The sequence below is a fragment of the Rhinopithecus bieti genome, unplaced genomic scaffold, assembly GCF_001698545.2.
Source record: "Rhinopithecus bieti isolate Rb0 unplaced genomic scaffold, ASM169854v2 scaffold_20154, whole genome shotgun sequence".
Taxonomy (NCBI): Eukaryota; Metazoa; Chordata; class Mammalia; order Primates; family Cercopithecidae; genus Rhinopithecus; species Rhinopithecus bieti.
The window spans coordinates 118,680-140,816 of record NW_016809732.1 but is presented as its reverse complement, the minus strand read 5'-3'; the positions used below and the strand labels follow the sequence as shown (position 1 = coordinate 140,816).

The 22,137-nt window shown below is 47.8% G+C and overlaps 1 protein-coding gene across 4 annotated transcripts in view; it reads left to right on the top strand.

Annotated features, from left to right (window-relative positions):
• The window catches only part of SLC47A1 (solute carrier family 47 member 1), a 48,451-nt gene that overhangs the window by 12,264 nt on the left and 14,050 nt on the right, over nucleotides 1-22,137 (top strand). For 2 of the 4 annotated variants that reach the window (XM_017890163.1, XM_017890159.1), the window contains exons 3-12: nucleotides 1,230-1,298; nucleotides 2,813-2,961; nucleotides 4,811-4,853; nucleotides 7,199-7,243; nucleotides 10,980-11,077; nucleotides 11,361-11,458; nucleotides 11,564-11,677; nucleotides 11,763-11,830; nucleotides 15,952-16,060; nucleotides 16,182-16,257. In XM_017890163.1, the coding sequence (XP_017745652.1) occupies nucleotides 1,230-1,298; nucleotides 2,813-2,961; nucleotides 4,811-4,853; nucleotides 7,199-7,243; nucleotides 10,980-11,077; nucleotides 11,361-11,458; nucleotides 11,564-11,677; nucleotides 11,763-11,830; nucleotides 15,952-16,060; nucleotides 16,182-16,257 (869 nt within the window). Of the gene's footprint in view, nucleotides 1-1,229; nucleotides 1,299-2,812; nucleotides 2,962-4,610; nucleotides 4,854-7,198; nucleotides 7,244-10,979; nucleotides 11,078-11,360; nucleotides 11,459-11,563; nucleotides 11,678-11,762; nucleotides 11,831-15,951; nucleotides 16,061-16,181; nucleotides 16,258-22,137 lie in introns of those variants that run through there. The other 2 variants (XM_017890161.1, XM_017890162.1) reach the window with 2 other exon arrangements.

The following is a 22,137-nucleotide window of genomic DNA, read 5'->3' as shown; positions in this document are numbered from 1 at the left end:
TTTTTTTTTTTTGAGACGGAGTCTCGCTCTGTCGCCCGGGCTGGAGTGCAGTGGCACTGCAAGCTCCGCCTCCCGCGTTTACGCCATTCTCCTGCCTCAGCCTCCGGAGTAGCTGGGACTACAGGTGCCCGCCACCTCGCCCGGCTAGCTTTTTTTGTATTTTTTAGTAGAGACGGGGTTTCACCGTGTTAGCCAGGATGGTCTTGATCTCCTGACCTCGTGATCAGCCCACTTCGGCCTCCCAAAGTGCTGGGATTACAGGCTTGAGCCACCGCGCCCGGCCTAGTTTTTATGCTTTTGTAGAGATGACGTTTCATCATGCTGCCTAGGCTGGTCTCAAACTCCTGGGCTCAAGCAATCCTCCCACCTTGGCCTCCCAAAGTGCTGGGATTACAAGCATAAACCACCACACCTGGCCAACAATTCTTAAACAATAGCCTTATGATTGTAACACGAGAAATCCCATCTGTAGGAACGGTGGGGATGCACGTGGCCAGTGTCTGGTAGGAACAGTGGGGATGCACGTGGCCAGTGTCTGGTAGGAACAGTGGGGATGCATGTGACCAGTGTGTCTGGTAGGAACAATGGGGATGTACATGGTCAGTGTCTGGTGCCACATGACTTTCAGTTATAAGCAAGTGGGTCAAAGTGCAGCCTGATTAATACTATAGTTCTGAACCGGGTGGGGTGGCTCACACCTGTAATCCCAGCACTTTGGGAGGCCAAGGTGGGCAGATCATGAGGTGAAGAGATTGAGACCATTCTGGCTAACATGGTGAAACCCCATCACTACTAAAAATACAAAAATTAGCCGGTTGTGGTAGTGCGTGCCTGTAGTCCCAGCTACTCGGGAGGCTGAGGCAGGAGAATCGCTTGAACCCGGGAGGTGGAGGTTGCAGTGAGCCGAGATTGCGCCACTGCGCTCCAGCCTGGGCGACAGAGTGAGACTCCGTCTCAAAAAAAAAAAAAAAAAGTATACATATATATATATATACACACACACATGCACACACACACACACACATATATATAATAGTTCTGTCCAGAATTCTTGATAAACCTGTGAGAATGGCTTCAGTCTGAGCGGGGTCCAGGCAGCTAACAAAGTTGGTAAAATTGACTTGTGAATGCTAAAGGAGGAGCTTTGCAGGTTCTCATCAACAGACAGGGGTTTTGTCTTCCTTTCCTCCTTTAATTCTACAGGGCCTTATCTTTGGGTTTATTTGCAGGTTATCAATGTCACTGGTGTCTCAGTGGGATTCGGCTTATCTTCTGCTTGTGACACCCTCATCTCCCAGGTAAATGGAAGTGGTCACACGCTCACAGTGACCTCAGACATCTTTTCTCAAGTGTGGATGGAAGTTCCCCATTGGCAGGAAGAGTCCAGCAGGCAGCACCTGCAGCGCCTATCGGCCAGCAACTCCTCTTCTCCTGGCCTGCTTTCTTTGAAATGTCACTGGGTTTCTTTCAGCTGTGTCAACTAGTTTTTGTCTGCACAACTGCCTTACACTATATTTTGATCAAACAGGGGACATTTTGTAAAATTCCCTTCTATTGCTCCCTACGTTTGAATTTGGTATAGTTCTGTGGCTCTCAAAATTGAGCGTGCATTGAACTTGGAGGGCTTGTTAAAACCCAGCTTGCCTGGCCCCACCCAGTGGCAGGCTGGTAAATGTTCAGCAACCAGGTCTTGGGTGAAAGGGGAAGGAGGGTGAAAGCGGAAGGAGGGAAACGCATGACTGGCAGTGTTTGCCAATTCCAGGGGTGTAAGTAGTTCCTCTGGTTAATTTCAGACTACCAGAGATGTCACTGAACCTGGAGCTGGAGGAGATGTGCACAACTTGAAAAGATGTGCAACATTTGGCTTGTTTTGTTTTGAGACAGAGGCTTGCTCTGTCGCTCAGCCTAGGCCACAGTGGCACACCCATTGCTCACTGCAGCCTGGAACTCCTGAGCTCCAGCGATCCTCTTGCCTCAGCCTCTCAAGTACCTGGTATTACAGGCATGCGCCACTACACCCAGCTAATTTTTTGTATTTTTTGTAGAGATGGGGTTTTACCATGTTGCACAGGCTGATCTCAAACTCCTGGGCTCAAGCAATCCTCCTACCTCAGCCTCCCAACATGTTGGGATTATAGGCATGAGCCACAATGCCCAGCTTGCCTTTTTTTTTTTTTTTTTTTGAGACGCACTCTGGCTCTGTTGCCCAGCTTGGAGTGCAGTGGCGGGATCTTGACTCCCTGTAACCTTTGCCTCCCTAAAAAAAATTTTTTTCCAGTCTCTAAAAATAAATGAAGTGTGAATTTCAGATTGTTTACTTCTGTAAAAGAAAAAATTTTTTAAACAGAATTTTTTTTAAAAAAAGGTATGGATCTCTGAATCCTGCCCTGGGTGAATTAAGTCCAGAATGTCATTAGTGAGACCCTGGCATCAGAGTTTTGAAAATGATCCCCTGGTGATGCTAATGGAAGCTGAGTTTGAGAAGCATCCTTCACACCATCCTCATCGTACCTAAACACTGGGGCAAAGTCTCTAGGGCCATGGGCTTTTTTTTTTTTTTTTTTTTTTGAGAAGGAGTCTTGCTCTGCCCCCCAGGCTGGAGTGCGGTGGCGTGATCTCAGCTCACTGCAACCTCTGCCTCCCGGGTTCAAGCGATTCTCCTGCCTCAGCCTCCTGAGTAGCTGGGATTACAGGCGTGAGCCACCTCACCCAGCCAACCTGCTTCTTTATGAGGCACAGTTGAAGGCTTTCAGGGGACAGCTGGGGTGCTGGGTCTGTGCTAATGGGTTCATTTTGGCTGTGTGCACCCCAGACGTACGGGAGCCAGAACCTGAAGTACGTGGGCGTGATCCTACAGCGGAGTGCGCTCATTCTGCTCCTCTGCTGCTTCCCCTGCTGGGCGCTGTTTCTCAACACCCAGCACATCCTGCTGCTCTTCAGGCAGGACCCGGATGTGTCCAGGTAAGATGGAACCTGTCATGGCGGGACTGTGTGTCCATCCCACAGAAAGATTATCCCGTCTGGGTGCAGCCAAGGCCAGGGACAAGGCTGCACAGCAAGGTGGTGCTAATCTCTCCTTGGCTGACGTCTCCCAGATCTTAGTACTTTCCTCACCTGGCACCTAAGATGTACTCCCCCTCCCCTCCTGGGTGACTTGCATGGTTAAGAGTTGTTTTTTTTTTTTTTTTTTTTTTTTTTTTTTTTTTTTTTTTTGAGACGGAGTCTTGCTCTGCCTCCCAGGCTGGAGTGCAGTGGCCGGCTCTCAGCTCACTGCAAGCTCCGCCTCCCGGGTTCACGCCATTCTCCTGTCTCAGCCTCCCGAGTAGCTGGGACTACAGGCGCCCGCCTCGTCGCCCGGCTAGTTTTTTGTATTTTTTAGTAGAGACAGGGTTTCACCGTATTAGCCAGGATGGTCTCGATCTCCTGACCTCGTGATCCGCCCGTCTCGGCCTCCCAAAGTGCTGGGATTACAGGCTTGAGCCACCGCGCCCGGCCAAGAGTTTTAAATGAAAATAGATTTGCAAGCACTCTGCATGTGGGATGGTAGTTTGTGACGTTTGCTCAAAGCTTGGTTATTCTTGACCTTGGTTGATATTAAAATCACCTGGTTGCTTTCAAATCCACCTGTGCCCCTGCTCCCTATCACTCAATATTCTGTTTTTTTTGTTTTTTTGTTTTTTGACCAAGTCTCGCTCTGTCCCCCAGGCTGGAGTGCAGTGGTGCGATCTTGGCTCGCTGCAACCTCTGCTTCCCGGGTTCAAGCAATTCTTCTGCCTCAGGCTCCCGAGTAGCTGGGATTACAGGTGCCCGCCACCACGCCTGGCTAAGTTTTGAACTTTTAGTAGAGACGGGGTTTCATCATGTTGGCGAGGCTGGCCTCAAACTCCTGACCTCATGGGATCTGCCACCTTGGCCTCTCAAAGTGCATGAGCCACCATGCCCGGCCCGGATTCTGTTTTAATTGGTCTGGGGTGAGGCCTGGGTATCGGTATCTTTCAAAGCACCCTAGGTAATTCTAATGTGCTGCCAAGTGTGAGAACCAGTGATTTAATTGGGTAAGAGCTTTTAAAACTCTAATCTAGACCAGCGGCTCTGAACCTAGGAGACATTTGGCAACGTCTGAAGACATTTCCGGTTATCATAGCTGGCAGTAGGCAGGTGCTCCTGGTAGAAGCCAAGGAGGCTGTGAAACATCCTGCAGTGCTCGGGACGGCACCCCACAACAGGCAGAGAATTACGTGGCCATAGTGCTGAGGTTGAAAAACCCTGTCCTAGACATAAAGACATCAAATAACCAAGAAGAGTTATCTGGGTTATAAGATGACAAGCTCTGTATGTAAATTTTCACATTTGCTCTAGCAATTTTTTCTTTCTTTCTTTTGTTTTTTTTGAGATGGAGTCTCGCCCTGTCGTCCAGGCTGGAGTGCAATGGCGTGATCTCAGCTCACTGCAACCTCCTCCTCCCGGGTTCAAACGATTCTCCTGCCTCAGCCTCCCGAGTAGCTGGGATTACAGACAGCTGCCACCACGTCCGGCTATTTTTTTTGTGTTTTTAGTAGAGACGGGGTTTTACTGTGTTAGCCAGGTGGTCTCGAACTCCTGACCTCGTGATCTGCCTACCTCGGCCTCCCAAAGTGCTGGGATTACAGGCGTGAGCCACCGCGCCCGGCCTGCTCCAGCAACTTAAGCCTATTAATTTGGAAAGAGCCAAGGATGCAAAAGGCGGTTTTAGTTATTTTCTTCTGCCCACCTTTCCCTGAAAACAGAGGCCTCCATCACAGTTTTGTTTTGTTTTCTTTTCGTTATTTAGGCTTACCCAGACCTATGTCACGATCTTCATTCCAGCTCTTCCTGTAAGTGCTTAAGGGCTAAGAGGGTGCCTTCTTGGGGTCGGTGGGTGAAAGGTAGCCACCGTATCTCTGAGCTCAGTGCATTGGCTCAGTCTCAGATGATTCTTTTTTTTTTTTTTTTTGAGAAGGAGTTTTGCTCTGTTGCCCAGGCTGGAGTGCAGTGGCGCGATCTCGGCTCACTGCAAGCTCTGCCTCCAGGTTCATGCCATTCTCCTGCCTCAGCCTTCCGAGTAGCTGGGACTACAGGCGCCCGCCACCACACCCGGCTAATTTTTTGTATTTTTATAGAGACGGGGTTTCACTGTGTTAGCCAGGATGGTCTCGATCTCCTGACCTCGTGATCCGCCCGCCTCGGCCTCCCAGAGTGCTGGGATTACAGGCGTGAGCCACCGCGCCTGGCCCTTAGATGATTCTTATCGGTGGTGTTGGTGCCATCAAGGAAGCCTGTTTTTATTTATGCTTGTTAAGGACACAACAGATATTTGTCTCAAGGAACACCAAGACTGAGGCTACTCCAGGAGGTCTGGAGTAGCGCCGGAGAGACCTCCAGAATCATCCATAGAGAAGAGTGCAAACTTTTATTGTAAACAAGGGCAAAGTCTCACCCATCTGAGAACCCCTGAGGGTGTCACTTAGAACCTTTAGACTTTTTTTGGTCTGCTGAGTTTGACCACACAGAACTGTTAAGCATGGGTTAATGTTTGACACAGCAGTGTGTGGTCAATGAACAATGAGAGCTAAGTGTTTTTTTTTTGCTTGTTTGTTTGGTGTTTTTGAGACAGGGTCTCATGCTGTCACCCAGGTTGAAGTGCAGGGGCATTGTGGCATTGTCATAGCTCACTGCACCCTTGACCTCCTGGGCTCAAGCCATCATCCTGTCTCAGCCTCCTGAGTAGCTGGAACTACAAGCACAAGTCATCACACTTGGCTAATTTTTTGGTTTTTGTAGAGACAGGGTCTTGCTTTTTTTTTTTTTTTTTTTTTTTGAGACGGAGTCTTGCTCTGTCACCCAGGCTGGAGTGCAGTGGCTGGATCTCAGCTAACTGCAAGCTCCGCCTCCCGGGTTTACGCCATTCTCCTGCCTCAGCCTCCCGAGTAGCTGGGACTACAGGCGCCCGCCACCTCGCCCTGCTAGTTTTTTGTATTTTTTAGTAGAGACGTGGTTTCACCGTGTTAGCCAGGGTGGTCTCGATCTCCTGACCTCGTGATCCGCCTGGCTTGGCCTCCCAAAGTGCTGGGATTACAGGCTTGAGCCACCGCGCCTGGCTGCTTTTTTTTTAAGCTAGGTTGTCACTCTGTCGCCCAGGCCGAAGTGCAGTGGCACAATCTTCACTCATTGCAACCTCTGGCTCCCAGGCTCAAGTGATCCTCCCACCTCAGCCTCCCAATTAGCTGGTACTGCAGGTGCACACCACCACACCCAGCTAATTTTTGTATTTTTTGTAGAGACAGCATTTTACCATGTTTCCCAGGCTGGTCTCGAACTCCTGGGTTCAAGCAATCTGTCTGCCTTGGCCTCCCACAGTGTTGGGTTGCATGTGTGAGCCACCACGCCTGGCCTGAGAGCTAAGTGTTTGTTATTCAGCTGGAGACTGTAGCTGAATTAGTCTGCGGTGGCTTCCATAATATAATACCACACACTAGGGGGCTTAAACAACAGAAGTTTATTTTCTTACAGTTCAGGAAGCTGGAAGTCCAAGGTCAAGGCGCAGCAGGGTTGGTGTCCTCTGCGGCCTCTCTCCTTGGCCTGCAGACGGCCACCCTCTGCAGGTTGTCCCCTATGCATTCATACCCTGGTGTCTCCTGTCTTCTTATGAGGACACCAGTCCTATTGGATTAGGGCCCCACCCTAATGACCTCATTTTAATTTTATCTCCCTTTGAGGACCTCCAGTTAGTCACACTGGGGACTAGGGCTTCAATATACGGATCTAGGGACACCATTTGCCCTCAGAATTGACAGTGTGCTCACTTATTTATGCTGAAACCTTGTAAATGTGACATTCTTTCATGATTCCACCACATAGGACCAGTCTATATGGAGGTGCCCATCTGGAGTGTGCCCAGGGCCTCCTCTCCATGCCAGTGTCCCCAGAAGAGTCCTGCACCTCCTTTTGCCAGACAGAGGAAATATGCTTGGGGCATATTCACCCATAAAGGAGATGTGGGAAGCCCCCGGGCCATAATCCCCTGGCCCCAGCCCTGTCCTGAGACGGCAGCCTCTGTGGCTCCGTGCGGGAGCAGAGGGCAGCCGAGCCTTGGCTGTGGCTCCCAGCTCCCTGCCGTGTGACCTCACTGCTGTGTGGCAAGGCTGAAACATTAACATTCATCTCTCTTGTTCTCTTGTAGGCAACCTTTCTTTATATGCTACAAGTTAAATATTTGCTCAACCAGGTAATACTGACTGTTCTCTTCCTTTGGGAGGCTAATGGGAGTTTGTACCTTTCTGGGAGTGGGGGCCCTGAAGATACTCCAGGACCAGGGACACCAGGGTGGAGGGAGCTCACTGCTGGGAGCCACTGAAAGGTATTTTTTCAGTGTTGTGCACACACGACTCGGATGTCAGAGGTTTGTTAAGTGATATCAAGGAAAGAACATATTATATATGGCTCTGGAAAACTTATCCAATTTCCACTTGGAAATATTGTCATTGGCAGGGTGGGCTCAGAGCCGCAGTGTTCCTTGGCTCTGCATTTTAACCAATGTCCTGGAAAGAAGGGTGCATAACTGTTTGCTCCCGAGACAGAGCGCAGGCTGGGGGCGGCTCGTCTGGCGGAGAGGGAACCAACCTGTCTGCTCTGTTCTGTCTGAATGGCCCCACTTTTCTCAGCGAGGATGTAAGAGCTCAAACTCTCATGACACCTAACGTCAGCCAGAACTCCTATGTGATTAAACAGTCACGGCCAAAGGCCCTGGCTCGGAAGGGATAGATTTATGAAATCAGCATATGTGGGACTCTCCACATTCTTCTAGATAAGTCCAGGTAAACAGGGGTACCCGGCAATGGGTCCCGGCCGCACTGGTGGGCTCTCCAGGGATGTGCAACAGCGAGGGCCAGGATGGGAGGAGGAAGAAAGGAAGTTTCCCACCTATGCAGTGTTCTTAAAGTTAAGATATTACCCCACTAAAAAAACGTTTTTAAAGTAGATATGGGATCTTGCTATGTTGCCCAGGCTGGTTTCAAATTCCTGGGCTCAAGAAATCCTCCTGCCTCAGTCTCCCAAAGTGCTGGGATTACAAGTGTGAGCCACTGCATCCGGCCAGGATATTGCTCTATCAACAAAACAAGAATATTTAGAATCCCTATTAGTATTTAGAATGACATCTCAGAAATAGGCGTAGACTAGAGAAGGAAACTCACACATCTCATCCGGCTCTGGGCTGTCTCCTTTTGATCTAGACCCTTGCTAAGGCAGCATGGATACCTTAGCACGCTGCAATGCCTTCTCCCGGACTCAGTCCCCCAACAACTGCGGTGGCCCTAACCTCAGGGTCTGATGTGACCTACTGAGGACAGTGAGTGTGAAAGTCTTCTCTCCTGTTCTCTGGGGCACAGGGAAAGGCCTGGAAGTAGGAGCCACGAGCTGAGAGGGATTGGGAGCTTTGAATTTGGTTACAGAGGACATGTGGGGTTTCCAAGGTCAGGAAGGAAGGCAGGGCATCCCAGACAGAGGGGATGCCTGTTTCTAGGGGCTGGGGCCCGCAGAGTCTCGTTAGGCCACTGTGCTGGGAGGGGACGCAGTGAGATGATGGCATCGAGAGGCGGGCTGGCCCAAGGTCAGGCTTTGTGTTCTCTGCTGGGGCATTTAGTTTTGGGAAATTAACTAATTGGGAGAGGAAGAGGTGAGAGTTATGGACATGATCCAAACAAATGATGGTGAAGGTCTGTGATGAAGGGTTTGCGTTGTGGGAGCAGTGGGAGATGGGATGATGGGTGGGTTCTATAGAAATGGCAGGGGCTGTCGGGCCCCCAGGGTGGAAGGAGTTTCTGCCCTGGGCCCTTCCCTAGGAAGACAGGGCGACCTTTAGCTGAGCGTAGCACCAAAGAGAAGCAGCTGGGAGTTTGGAGAAAGTGAATGCTCTCGGAGAGGGCGGAGGGTGTGAAGAGAGCCAGATGGTACCAGGGGAAGACAGACTTTCAAGTAGGAGAGTCAAGAGGGCCTTAGAGGAGAAGGTCACTCCACTGGGCATGGAGACGTATGCGTATTGCAGGCTTGGCCAGCTCCTCTCGTCCTCCCACGAGCCTGCTCCTCTGCCTTCTTGCATTCCATCGCAATGGGTGGAATTGCGTGGCCTCCCCATTTTCACTCCCAGTAACCTGTCCTTTTTGTCCTTGTCACATCCTCGACTCCATCTTTCCTTCCCTCCCACATCTGGTCAGTCACCTGGTCCTTTAGCTTCTGCCTGCTCCTCCCAATTCTCAGGGCCACCACCTGAATTCATTTCTTTCTTTTCTTTTCTTTTTTCTTTTTTAAGGCAGAGTCTCACTTTGTTGCCCAGGCTGGAATGCAGTGATGTGATCTCAGCTCACTGCAACCTCCACCTTCCAGGTTCAAGTGATTCTCCTGCCTCAGCCTCCCAAGTAGCTGGGACTACAGGCATGTGCCACCGTGCCCAGCTAGTATTTGTATTTTTAGTAGAGACGGGGTTTCACCATGTTGGCCAGGCTGGTCTCAAACTCCTGACCTCAGGTGATCCACCCACCTTGGCCTCCCAAAGTGCTGGGATTACAGGCGTGACCCACCACGCCCAGCCCTGAATTCATTTCTTGTCATTTGTCCTCTGTGTCATTTCAGAAGACCTTAACCTGTCTCCATCCACTGCCGTCTGCCTGAAAAGTAAATCTGATCACTAATTCCCTTGCTAAAAACTAACCAGGGCCTCCCCATAAATATGTGGCCTACACAAGTCATCGGCCAAGACCATTGTCCTGGCCCCGTCAGCCTGAGACCACCAGAGACAGGCCTGCAGGCCAGTGGGTTTGCAGTTCGATTTATCAACCTGTGGCAATGAGAGAGACTAAAGGGGCCGGGGGATGCCTCACCAAAAGAAGAAAAGTTACTATAAAGGTTTGAAGAAGGGTGGGGCTCAGGTGACATTATTAAACATATCGAAACCACGGTTTGATAGGCACCGAGCAGATCTGTGAGTGAGGGGCCCAACACCAGGTCTGGGCTGTGACGTGGACCCGGTGCTCCTCCTTTGGAAACTCAAGGCTAAGAAGGATGTTGAGGGTGGACAGACGTAGAATGCCACATCCAGGAGCTCCCACGAAGCCCTGTGCCTGGGTTCAAATTGAGACTTACTTTTTTGTGTTAAAGTGATTTTGAGCCTCCAGGCAAGAGTGGGGTGTTTTCTTTTTACTGATATGATTTCAAACAGCAGTGTTTCCGAACAGTGTGATTTTAGAGAACAAAGTTTCTAAATGAGTCAGAAAGCACTCGTCATTCTACTAGGGGAGTAATGACACTTTATGGGGACAGCGTGACCTTGGGAGAAAGGTTTCCTCTTACGTTTGCACTGACTTTATCTACGTCTGCTATTCTAGCCGGATGCAGAGCAGAACAGAGTTTTACTTCCTTGGTCTGATGTAGTTTTACTTTCACGCCCTGTCTTACTTTGACACACCAAATAGTCTGGATGTTTCTCCGGTCCTGTACTTTTGACAGTTAGATATGTTGGAATCCCTTCCATATTCTAGAAAAGAACTCTAGTTTCTTCAAGACCTTAGGTCAATTTTTTGAATTTCTATTTTGGTCAAGAAAGTATTCTCATTTTCTCCTATCGTCCGGTGTCAAAGATGGCTTGCTGACCCATTTAGCCCCTGCCAGTCCTTGCAATGTTGGAAATAAGCCACTTATCTTCTTCCTTCTCTGCTGCTGAACGTATCTTGCCTGTGTCTCTCTGTGGCCAGAACTCCGCACTTTATACCTCAAAGAGAGAAGGAAGAGAAAGGGATGGGAGAGTGGAAAGACAGGAGCAACAAGGACGTGGCCTCCCCAGTTAAGCCCCCCTGCTCTGCCTGTGACACCCACTGAGCAGGCCAGCTGGAGCCTGTGTGCTTGGGTAGCAGAAAGGCAGTCCTATTCTGTGGATCTCAAGGATGGCATATGCGGTGTCCTTGTTCTAGGGAATTCTACTGCCCCAGATCGTAACTGGAGTTGCAGCCAACCTTGTCAATGCCCTCGCCAACTATCTGTTTCTCCATCAGCTGCATCTTGGGGTGATGTGAGTCCAATGTACTCTTGGGACAGGGAGAAGGGATGACTTGCATGTGGTTTTTCCAGGAGGGAGAACAGTGGGCTCTTTAGCTGGTTCTTGTGTTCACACGTGGTCTCTTTCTTGCACACTGTGGAAAGCACTGTCAGGGCTGGAGGGTGAGGCTGCTCTGGGAAGAAGACCTTGGTCTGCTGAGGACGGCACGGGAAGGGATGAGTCTCCCCTCCTCACCGAGTGGGGCAGGGAGAGGCGCAGGAAGGTGCCTCCCTCTCACTGGGACTGTTCTTTCCAGAGGCTCTGCAGTGGCAAATTTGATTTCCCAGTACACCCTGGCTCTACTCCTCTTTTTCTACATCCTTGGGAAAAAACTGCATCAAGCTACATGGGGAGGTAATGACTGACCTTTTGTCTTCCAACTGGGACGTGGGTTTTGTGTCGGGTTGAATTCCAGCCCGATGGCCAGATGTCCTGGAAATGTGTGTGTCCCGCCCACAGGTTGGTCCCTCGAGTGCCTGCAGGACTGGGCCTCCTTCCTCCGCCTGGCCGTCCCCAGCATGCTCATGCTATGCATGGAGTGGTGGGCCTATGAGGTCGGGAGCTTTCTCAGCGGTCTGTATGAGGATGGATGACGGGGACTGGTGGGAACCCGGGGGCCCTGTCTGGGTGCAAGGCGACAGCTGTCTCTTTTCACCAGGCATCCTTGGCATGGTGGAGCTGGGCGCTCAGTCCATCGTGTATGAACTGGCCATCGTTGTGTACATGGTAAGCAGGGGAGTTGTGGGGAGGTGCCAGGCGTTTTCCTTGCTCGGTATCTGAAAGAGTCCATGGATGAGCATAGGCGTTTGTACATGAATCATTTGTGAAACGATGAACAAAAGTCAAATCCCATCCTTGAGCCTGGGAGCGTACCTCTGCTACAGCTGGATCTTCCCTGGGAACTGAAGAGGGGCTGGAGAGAAACTGCACGTGATCTGCTGGTTCTCCGTCTCCTAACGCAGCTCCCAGCTGAATCTTCCCTTGAAAGATTTGATTTTGTTTCCATACTTTTAGAATCTTTTTCAGTTGTCACAACACAAATACCTTGAGCAGCCAGGTGGGTGGCATAGCAGAGGGATGAGGCTGGGTGTATGGCCATAAACATCAAGCTGCCTGTGTCACTGTGCCCGCTCCTGCCTGGTTCTGAAGCCTCTGAAAACACAGTGTGGCTACTCCTAGGTAGATCCCCAAAACAACTGAAAGCAGGGTCTTAAAGGGAATTTTTTTTTTTTTTTTTTTTTGAGACGGAGTCCCACTCTTGTTGCCTTGGCTGGAGTGCAGTGGTGTGATTTCGGCTCACTGCAACCTCCACCTCCTGGGTTCAAGCATTTCTTCTGCCTCAGCCTCCCAAGTAGCTGAGATTACAGGTGCCTGCCACCACGCCCAGCTACTTTTGTATTTTTAGTAGAGACAGGGTTCACCGTGTTGGTCAGGCTGGTCTTGAACTTGTGACCTCAGGCGATCCACACGCCTCGGCCTCCCAAAGTGTTGGGATTACAGGCGTGAGCCACCGCACCCGACTTAAAGGGGTGTTTGTTAACTGTGTTCACAGGAGCATTATTGACAGTAGACAAAAGGTGGAAGCAACCTATATGTCCGCGGGTAAACAAAATGGGTTCTTCACATACTGTGGAGTATTATTCAGCCTTAAAGGGGAGGAAATTTTGATCATAGAGAACACCAGTCGTTAGGAGGGTTTCTTTGACTTTATTTTCCTGAAAACATCAGCTGGAGATTCTGAAGGAAGCAAGTACCATTTTAGAAATATAAAATTAAAAAACAGAAAGGGAGTTTGTGATGTGGGGAGAAACTCAAGTCAGCAGATATGCTTGGCATTTTTTGCAGTATTGATACTTAGATTTTGCAGTATAAACATAAACATACTGGTTATGTTTTAAAACTACATAGAGTACACATTTCCTGTTTTCTTTAAGAATTATTCTCTTGCAGACCTATGTTTTTTTGTTTTTTGTTTTTCTATCCTTGGCAGAGTTTTTTTAACATGGATTTTTTACTTCACTTTTAGTATTTTATTTACATTTTATGTTTGAGTAAAATTCATTAACTATATCTAAGTCAAAATGCTTAATGGTATATAGGATTCCACTATATGTGATATACTTTTAAAATTGATTTCCTATGGTTGAACAGTTTATTTCAAATGTTTCAATATTAACAACGCTTCAAGGAACATCCTAGGACAAATATCTTCATACACTTGTCTGATTATTTCTTTAAGATTCGTAAAAGAGAAACCAAGGCACGATTTTACATCTTTTGAATATGTTTTCATATGCTTTCCAATAGGCTTGTAAGAATTTACACTTATATTTCTTCTCAATCAAAAGAAAGATGTATGTGCTTTCCTCAGGTTCACCAGTTTTGCCACATTTATTCTGTCTGGTCTATCTACATAGTCCATGTTCAAATAAAATATCAATACAGTCAATTCAAAACAATACCAATTGTTCTGGTAATGTGCCTTATCACTAATTTTCCCCTAGCATCTTTAGTGTCCTTTAATCTGGAACAGATCTTCATTGTTCCGTTGTCTTTCTTGACCTTGGCATTTTTGAAGAACATAGGCCATTATCTGTAGAAGTTCACTCAGTGTGGTGCAGCTGATGTTTCCTTATAAATAAATTTAGATTGTCCGTTTTGGGCAGGAAAGCTAGAGAAGTGATGCTGTGTCCTCCTTAGTGCACCGTATCAGGAGACACATAATGTTGATCTGTCTCAGTGTTGGTGATACTACCTTTTTACTTGGTGGCGGTGGTTTTTTTTCTCTTTGAGACAGCATCTTGCTCTGTCACTCAGGCTGGTGACAGTGGCCTGATCTTGGCTTACTACAGTCCGACCTCCTGGGCTCAAGCAATCTTCCCACTTCAGCCTCCTGAGTAGCTGGGACTACAGGCATGCACCACCACTCCCAGCTAATTTTTTAAAACAATTTGGTCTTGTTATGTTGCATAGGCTCGTCTCAAACTCCTGGGCTCAAGCAATCCTTCCACCTTGGCCTTCCAAAGTGCTGGGATTACAGGCACAGACATTGCACCCTGCCAGTATTAACTTTGATTGCTTGGTTAAGGTGACAGGTTTCTCCTGTCAAGTTACTGCCTTTCCCTTTGTAATGAATAAATAATTTGTCAGGTGATCTCTGTTTGTCCCTACTTATGAATTTATAGGCAGAGACTCAGTCTTCTATTATTTTTTATTCCTCAATCTGTGTATCAGATTTTCTTTAAGCTGGTCCTTAGTCATCCTGATCTTAAGGCAATGTTCATGTTTCAACAAGTGATGACTCCTTTTTCCTTATTAATATTAATTTTTCAAGTGGTAACTTTATATATAAATAATAGTAATGGTAAATCTTTATTGAGCAATTCCTACATGCTGCTTCTAAGCAGTTAGGCATGTATGGACTCATTAAGTTCCCACAATAGCCCAATGAGATAGGTTCTATGATTAAACTCCTTTTTTATTTTTATTTTTTTTTTTGAGATGGAGTCTTGCTCTGTCACCCAGGCTGGAGTGCAGTGGTGCGATCTCGGCTCACTGCAAGCTCCACCTCCTGGGTTCACGCCATTCTCCTGCCTCAGCCTCCCGAGTAGCTGGGACTACAGGCGCCCACCACCTCGCCCAGCTAATTTTTTTGTATTTTTTAGTAGAGACGGGGTTTCACCATGTTAGCCAGGATGGTCTCGATCTCCTGACCTCGTGATCCACCCACCTCAGCCTCCCAAAGTACTGGGATTACAGGCGTGAGCCCGTAATCGCGCCCGGCTGATTCAACTCCTTTTACAGATAAAACAAAACTCTAGAGGTTTAGAGAGGGTAAGTAACTTGCTCAGGGTGATGCAGCTGATAAAAGTGGCTGTGCTGGGATTTGAACCCAAGCCATAGCCATCTGGCTTCAGAATTGTGATCCCTAACCACAATGCAGGGTTTCTTCCCTGCAGTTCCTTTAGTGCCACTCCTGTCTTGTAAACTGGATCCCTTGATAGTCTTTCAGAATAGACACTGTGCCCTGTGTGGTAGCGCATGCCTGTCATCCCAGCTACTTGAGAGGTTGAGGTTGCAGGATCGTTTGAGCCTAGGAGGTCGAGGCTGTAGTGAGCTATGACTGTGCCACTGCACTCCAGCCTGAGGGACACAATGAGACCCCGTCCCTATTTTATTTTATTTATTTAGAGATGGAGTTTCACTCTGTCGCCCAGGCTGGAGTGTAGTGGCACTATCGCGGCTCACTGCAACCTCCGCCTCCCGGGTTCAAGCGATTCTCCTGCCTCAGCCTGCTGAGTAGCTGGGATTACAGGCGTGCGCCACCACGCCCAGCTAAGTTTTGTATTTTTAGTAGAGACAGGGTTTCACCTTGTTGGCCAGGCTGGTCTCAAACTCCTGACCGCAAGTGATCCGTCCGCCTCGGCCACCCAAAATGCTGGGATTACAGGCATGAGCCACCACGCCTGGCCTCTGTCCCTATTAAAAAACAAACAAACAACAACAACAACAACAAAAAAAAAACAAAAAAACCCCCCACAAACCTGGGCTCCCGGTGAGTCAGTCCATCTCCCACACTCAGAGGAGGAACATGGTTGTGCAGCACCCTCATGTTGTAGAGGTTGGAAGCTCTGCAGCAAAGCCCAGTTTGTGCTAAGCATCCTAACCTGGGGTTCGGTTTCCACAGTAGCGTGGGAGCTCCCAGCTAGACAAAGGGGATGTTGCAAATCAGTCTTTTCAAAACTTTTAGGAGCAAGTTTTCCCACCAGGTGTGAGACTTGAGGCTGCTTCTGTGCACGTGTTCTCACTCTGCAGATTCGTTGTTGCAGGTTTCCTTTTCATTTTAGGTCCCTGCAGGCTTCAGCGTGGCTGCCAGTGTCCGGGTAGGAAACGCTCTGGGTGCTGGAGACATGGAGCAGGCACGGAAGTCCTCCACCGTTTCCCTACTAATCACAGGTGCTGAGACCCCTTTACCCGAGGCTCTTGCTGCAGTCGCTCCATGCAAAGCCCAGGCTCCCCCACTTCCTGTGGATCTTCTTGCTCACCGTGTTGTTTCTTCTGCCGTTTTTGCCTTCAGTGCTCTTTGCTGTAGCCTTCAGTGTCCTGCTGTTAAGCTGTAAGGATCATGTGGGGTACATTTTCACTACCGACCGGTGAGTGCTAGGATTTTCTTGAAATGTGAAATCTGTGATAAAGAAATGGTTCATTGAGAAATGTTGTTCTCTAAAATCAGGCTGTTCAGAAACATTGCTGTTTGAAATCATTATCAGTAAAAAGAAACATCCCACTCACACCTGTCATCCTAGCACTTTGGGATCACCTAAGGTCAGGAGTTCGAGGCCAGCCTGGCCAACATGGCGAAACCCCATCTCTACTAAAAATACAAAAATTAGCCGGGTGTGGTGGCACACACCTATAATCCCAGCTACTTCGGAGGCTGAGGCTGGAGAATCGCTTGAGCCCAGGAGGCAGAGGTTGCAGTGAGCCGAGATTGTGCCACTGCACTCCAGCCTGGGCAACAGAGCAAGACTCTGTCTCAAAAAAAAAAAAAAAAAGAAAAGAAAGAAATGGTTCCTCCAAGAGCAAGGTGCCAGCAGAAAGTTTTTAAAACTAGGAATGTTTTTTAAAAAGAGGCCAGGCACAGTGGTTCACGCCTGTAATCCTTGCACTTTGGAAGGTCAAAGTGGGCAGATCACCTGAGGTCAGGAGTTCGAGACTAGCCCGGGCAACATGGTGAAACCCCCATCTCTGCTAAAAATACAAAAATTAGCTGTGCATGGTGGCACGCGCCTGTAATCCCAGCTACTCGGGAGGCTGAGGCAGGAGAATCACTGGAACCCAGGAGGCGGAGGTTGCAGTAAGCCGAGATCACGCCACTGCACTCCAGCCTAGGTGACAAGAGTGAGACTCCATCTCAAAAATTTAAAAAAGAAATGGTTAAGTTGGATAGATGCTATCATAGAGGGGCCGCCTGTGGTTGTTGCAGCAGGGATGTCTGAATCATTTGCAAGATCAGAGGCTCCACTGATGTTACTTGGGAAGAACATATTAGATGTAGGAACTGATTTATAATCTACAATGCCAACTTAATGGCCATTGGTGATGATTTGATGCTTCTGCTGGTCATGTATTTTAAAAGTGGAAAGCCCTTTTTAGTACGATGCATTACATTTTCAGTTAATTATTTTGTTTCCAATGGTAAGAATCCTCTTGGTTTCTTAGTATCAGCCAAACTGCCCGGTTTGTAGTAGTTGCATAATATGTTTGTCAAACTGAATTGAAGTTAAAATCTCACCAGTGAGCTGTCTCAAAAGTCACATACTCAGATTGATTACTGAAGAATTCTTGGATAAGTCCCCTCTGCTCTGCAGAATTTGTTTCCTTTATCGGTGATGCTAGTGTGTACATTCAGACTATATAGAAACTTTATGGTGATACTTCTTATTTGGGACACCGTTGTCAGCAGTTACAAGATGCAAATGGACTTTGCCTTCCTGGATTCAGAAAGCTGGTGGAGTGGACAGAACTAATTTCATGGTTTATTCTTCACACATTTGACTTTTGACTTCAGATCGTTGGTTTTCATTTTTCAGCTTCAGCTATTTTGTTACGGGGAAATAAGATGTTTAGGCCAGGCACGGTGGCTCACTCCTGTAATCCCAACACTTTGGGAGGCTGAGGCAGATGGATTGCCTGAGTTCAGGAGTTCAAGACCAGCTGGTCAACATGGGGAAACCCTGTCTCTACTAAAAATACAAAAAAAAAAAAAAATTAGCCAGGTGTGGTGAGGCACATCTGCAATCCCAGCTACTCAGGAGGCGGAGGCAGGAGAATCATTTGAACCTAGGAGACGGAGGGTGCAGTGAGCTGAGATTGCACCACTGCACTCCAGCCTGGGCAACAGAGTGAGACTCTGTCTCAAACAAACAAACAAATAGAAAGATGTTTATAGCTCCCTCACTCAGAATGAATGGGGAAGGTGATGGTAAGTAGTTGACTTTTTTCACAAAGGGAATCAGGATGACCTTTATGAGGACCAGGATAGACGGATGGTTTCAGAAGGAATATGGTAGACACTGAACTCTGAATCTGTCCACTTGGGAAACCATAGAGCGCAGTAAAAGAATGAAAAACAAGAGGCCCACAAACTATAGAACTGACAAGACAAGGAAACATCAGAAACTCAACAATCAAATTACTTGTAAGGTGACCAGGATCCGACCCAACCTGGTACAATCGGTGAAAGAGCTCAACCTCTACCTAACTTAATCACAGGGGGCGGGAAACGACACCTCTAACAAAGAAAGGAGGACGTTACTACTGACCACAATTGTTTTTTAAAATCCTAAGAGACTACTTTGCACGACTTTTTCCAAGGAAATCTAAAACCCGGAATAAACAGATAATTATCTAGGGAAATAATTGATCAGGATGTACCCTAGAAAAGACAGAAGGTCTAAATAAACTGATTTCCTGGTAAGAAATAAGAGAAAGCTATTTTAAAATGTCAAAAAGCACAATGCCAGAAGGTTCCAAAGGATGATTTTATAAAATCTTCAAAACATAGGGAATTGCAAACACAGATCAAACAGAAAATTTCCCAGAGCACAGGAAAAGGAAAACTTCGCATTCTGTTTATGATGCAAATATAACATTGGTGCCAAAATCTGCCAAAGTTTGCACATAAAAAAGAAAATCACAGATCATTCTTATGTATTAATACCAATCTAAAAATCCAAAATAAAAATATTGTTAGACAGAATTTAGCAGCACATTGAAAAGAATATATTTTGGTGAAATATAAAAGTGAATATAGGGCCGGGCGCGGTGGCTCAAGCCTGTAATCCCAGCACTTTGGGAGGCCGAGACGGGCGGATCACGAGGTCAGGAGATCGAGACCATCCTGGCTAACACGGTGAAACCCCATCTCTACTAAAATACAAAAAACTAGCCGGGCGAGGTGGCGGGCGCCTGTAGTCCCAGCTACTCGGGAGGCTGAGGCAGGAGAATGGTGTGAACCCGGGAGGCGGAGCTTGCAGTGAGCTGAGATCTGGCCACTGCACTCCAGTCTGGGTGACAGAGCGAGACTCCGTCTCAAAAAAAAAAAAAAAAAAAAAAAGTGAATATAGGCCAGGTGCAGTGGCTCATGCCTGTAATCCCAACACTTTGGGAGACTGAGGCAAAAGGATCACTTGAGCCCAGGAGTTCGAGACCAGCCTGGACAACATGGTGAAACGCCATCTCTACAACAAATACAATGTAGCTGGGCATGGTGGTGTGCACCTGTAGTCCTAGCTACTCAAGAGGCTGAGGTGGGAGGATCACTTGAGCCTGAGAGGTTGAGGCTGCAGTGAGCCATGCTTGTACTGCTCCATTCCAGCCTGGGTGACAGTGAGACCCTGTCTCAAAAAAAAAGTGAATATAATATCTCAGGTGGAAAAAGCAAGGTGCAGAACATCATATAGAGAATGCTGCATGTGAAATGATAGAATATAGAAAGGAAAATTAAGAATATACATTTGTATTTGCTTATATTTTCATAGACACTAGAAAAACATGGAACGTGCTAAGAACTGTTACTTGGGCCGTGCGCGGTGGCTCAAGCCTGTAGTCCCAGCACTTTGGGAGGCCGAGACGGGCGCATCACAAGGTCAGGAGATCGAGACCATCCTGGCTAANTATAGGCCAGGTGCAGTGGCTCATGCCTGTAATCCCAACACTTTGGGAGACTGAGGCAAAAGGATCACTTGAGCCCAGGAGTTCGAGACCAGCCTGGACAACATGGTGAAACGCCATCTCTACAACAAATACAATGTAGCTGGGCATGGTGGTGTGCACCTGTAGTCCTAGCTACTCAAGAGGCTGAGGTGGGAGGATCACTTGAGCCTGAGAGGTTGAGGCTGCAGTGAGCCATGCTTGTACTGCTCCATTCCAGCCTGGGTGACAGTGAGACCCTGTCTCAAAAAAAAAGTGAATATAATATCTCAGGTGGAAAAGCAAGGTGCAGAACATCATATAGAGAATGCTGCATGTGAAATGATAGAATATAGAAAGGAAAATTAAGAATATACATTTGTATTTGCTTATATTTTCATAGACACTAGAAAACATGGAACGTGCTAAGAACTGTTACTTGGGCCGTGCGCGGTGGCTCAAGCCTGTAGTCCCAGCACTTTGGGAGGCCGAGACGGGCGCATCACAAGGTCAGGAGATCGAGACCATCCTGGCTAACACGGTGAAACCCCGTCTCTACTAAAAAATACAAAATCTAGCCGGGCGAGGTGGCAGGCGCCTGTAGTCCCAGCTACTCGGGAGGCTGAGGCAGGAGAATGGCATAAACCCAGGAGGTGGAGCTTGCAGTGAGCTGAGATCCCGCCACTGCACTCCAGTCTGGGCGACAGAGCCAGACTCCGTCTCAAAAAAAAAAAATAAATAAATAATTGTTACCTGGAGGAGGCAGGGCTGGTACTGGTACTGGGGCAAACTGGAAGGGCATTGCAGTAAGACTTTGCTTACTATCTTGTTCATATTGTACCATTTTTTGACCACGTGCATGTTACCTATTCAGAAAATAAAATTTGAATAAAATAATTATATTTCTGTCCTTTTTGGTGAGGAAGAAGTGAGCCTCTTGTTCAGTGCTGGATTTCTTTTTTTATTTTTGAGACGGAGTTTCGCTCTTGTTGCCCAGGCTGGAGTGCAATGGTGCGATCTTGGCTCACCGCAGTCTCTGCCTCCTGGTTTCAAGCGATTCTCCTGCCTCAGCCTCCCGAGTAGCTGGGATTACAGGCATGCACACCCGCTAATTTTGTATTTTTAGTAGAGACGGGATTTCTCCATGTTGGTCAGGCTGGTCTCGAACTCCTGACCTCGGGTGATCTGCTCACCTTGACCTCCTGAAGTGCTGGGATTACAGGCGTGAGCCACCGTGCCCAGCCCAGTGCTGGATTTCTCATTTAGTAATTAAACAAGTATTTACTGGCAGACAGTCTTCTAGGTTCTAGATTGGAGTGACCAAACTCACTCCAAGGGTGTTGTGGATTTCTTGCTTCCGCAGGTCAGGGCAGCATTTTTCTCATCTCCCTTCATGTGTAGGGGTTAGAATCCAAGTCTCTAGCTTTAGGGGTGGCATTTCTAGGAACCAGGGATAATTCTACAGAATATATCTATGGCCTTTACCAACCTTTGTTCCGTAGAGGGAACTTAATTTTTACTCTGTAGCGCTTCACTCAGGTTTACTAAGAGACACAGTCAGACTTGGCCTGTGGCATCATCTTAAAAGAGGGATGATCATAGCATCCAAACTTGCTGGGATGATAGATGCGTGCTACTGTGCCCAAACTTTTTTTCAGCTGGTGGGGAACCGGGGAGGGGTGTCATCAAATCACTTGATTTGTCTATACTGACCACATGGACTATGCAGTAGCCCCTCTTTATCCTCGGTTTTGCTCTCCAAGGTTTAGTCACCTGCAGTCAATTTTGGTCTGAAAATCTTTTTTTTTTTTTGTTTTGAGACGGAGTCTCACTCTGTCGCCCAGGCTGGAGTGCAGTGGCGTGATCTCGGCTCACTGCAAGCTCCGCCTCCCAGGTTCATGCCATTCTCCTGCCTCAGCCTCCCAAGTAGCTGGGACTACAGGTGCCCACCACCACAGCTGGCTAATTTTTATATTTTTGGTACAGACGGGGTTTCACTGTGTTAGTCAGGGTGGTCTCGATCTCCTGACCTTGTGATCCACCCGCCTCGGCCTCCCAAAGTGCTGGTATTACAGGCGTGAGCCACCATGACTGGCCCCTGAAAATCTTAAGTGGAAAATTCCAGAAATAAACAATTCATAAGTTTTCAATTGCATGCTGTTATGCGTATTAGGAGGAAATCTCACATCCCACCTGGAACATGAAATCATCCCTTTGTCCAACGTCTCCACACTGTGTGTGCTTTCCACCTGCTAGTTATTTCAGATGGACGGTTTCGGTATCACAGTGCTAGCAACAGCCCCAAAGCACAAAAGTAGTGATGCCGGCATATGGTTATG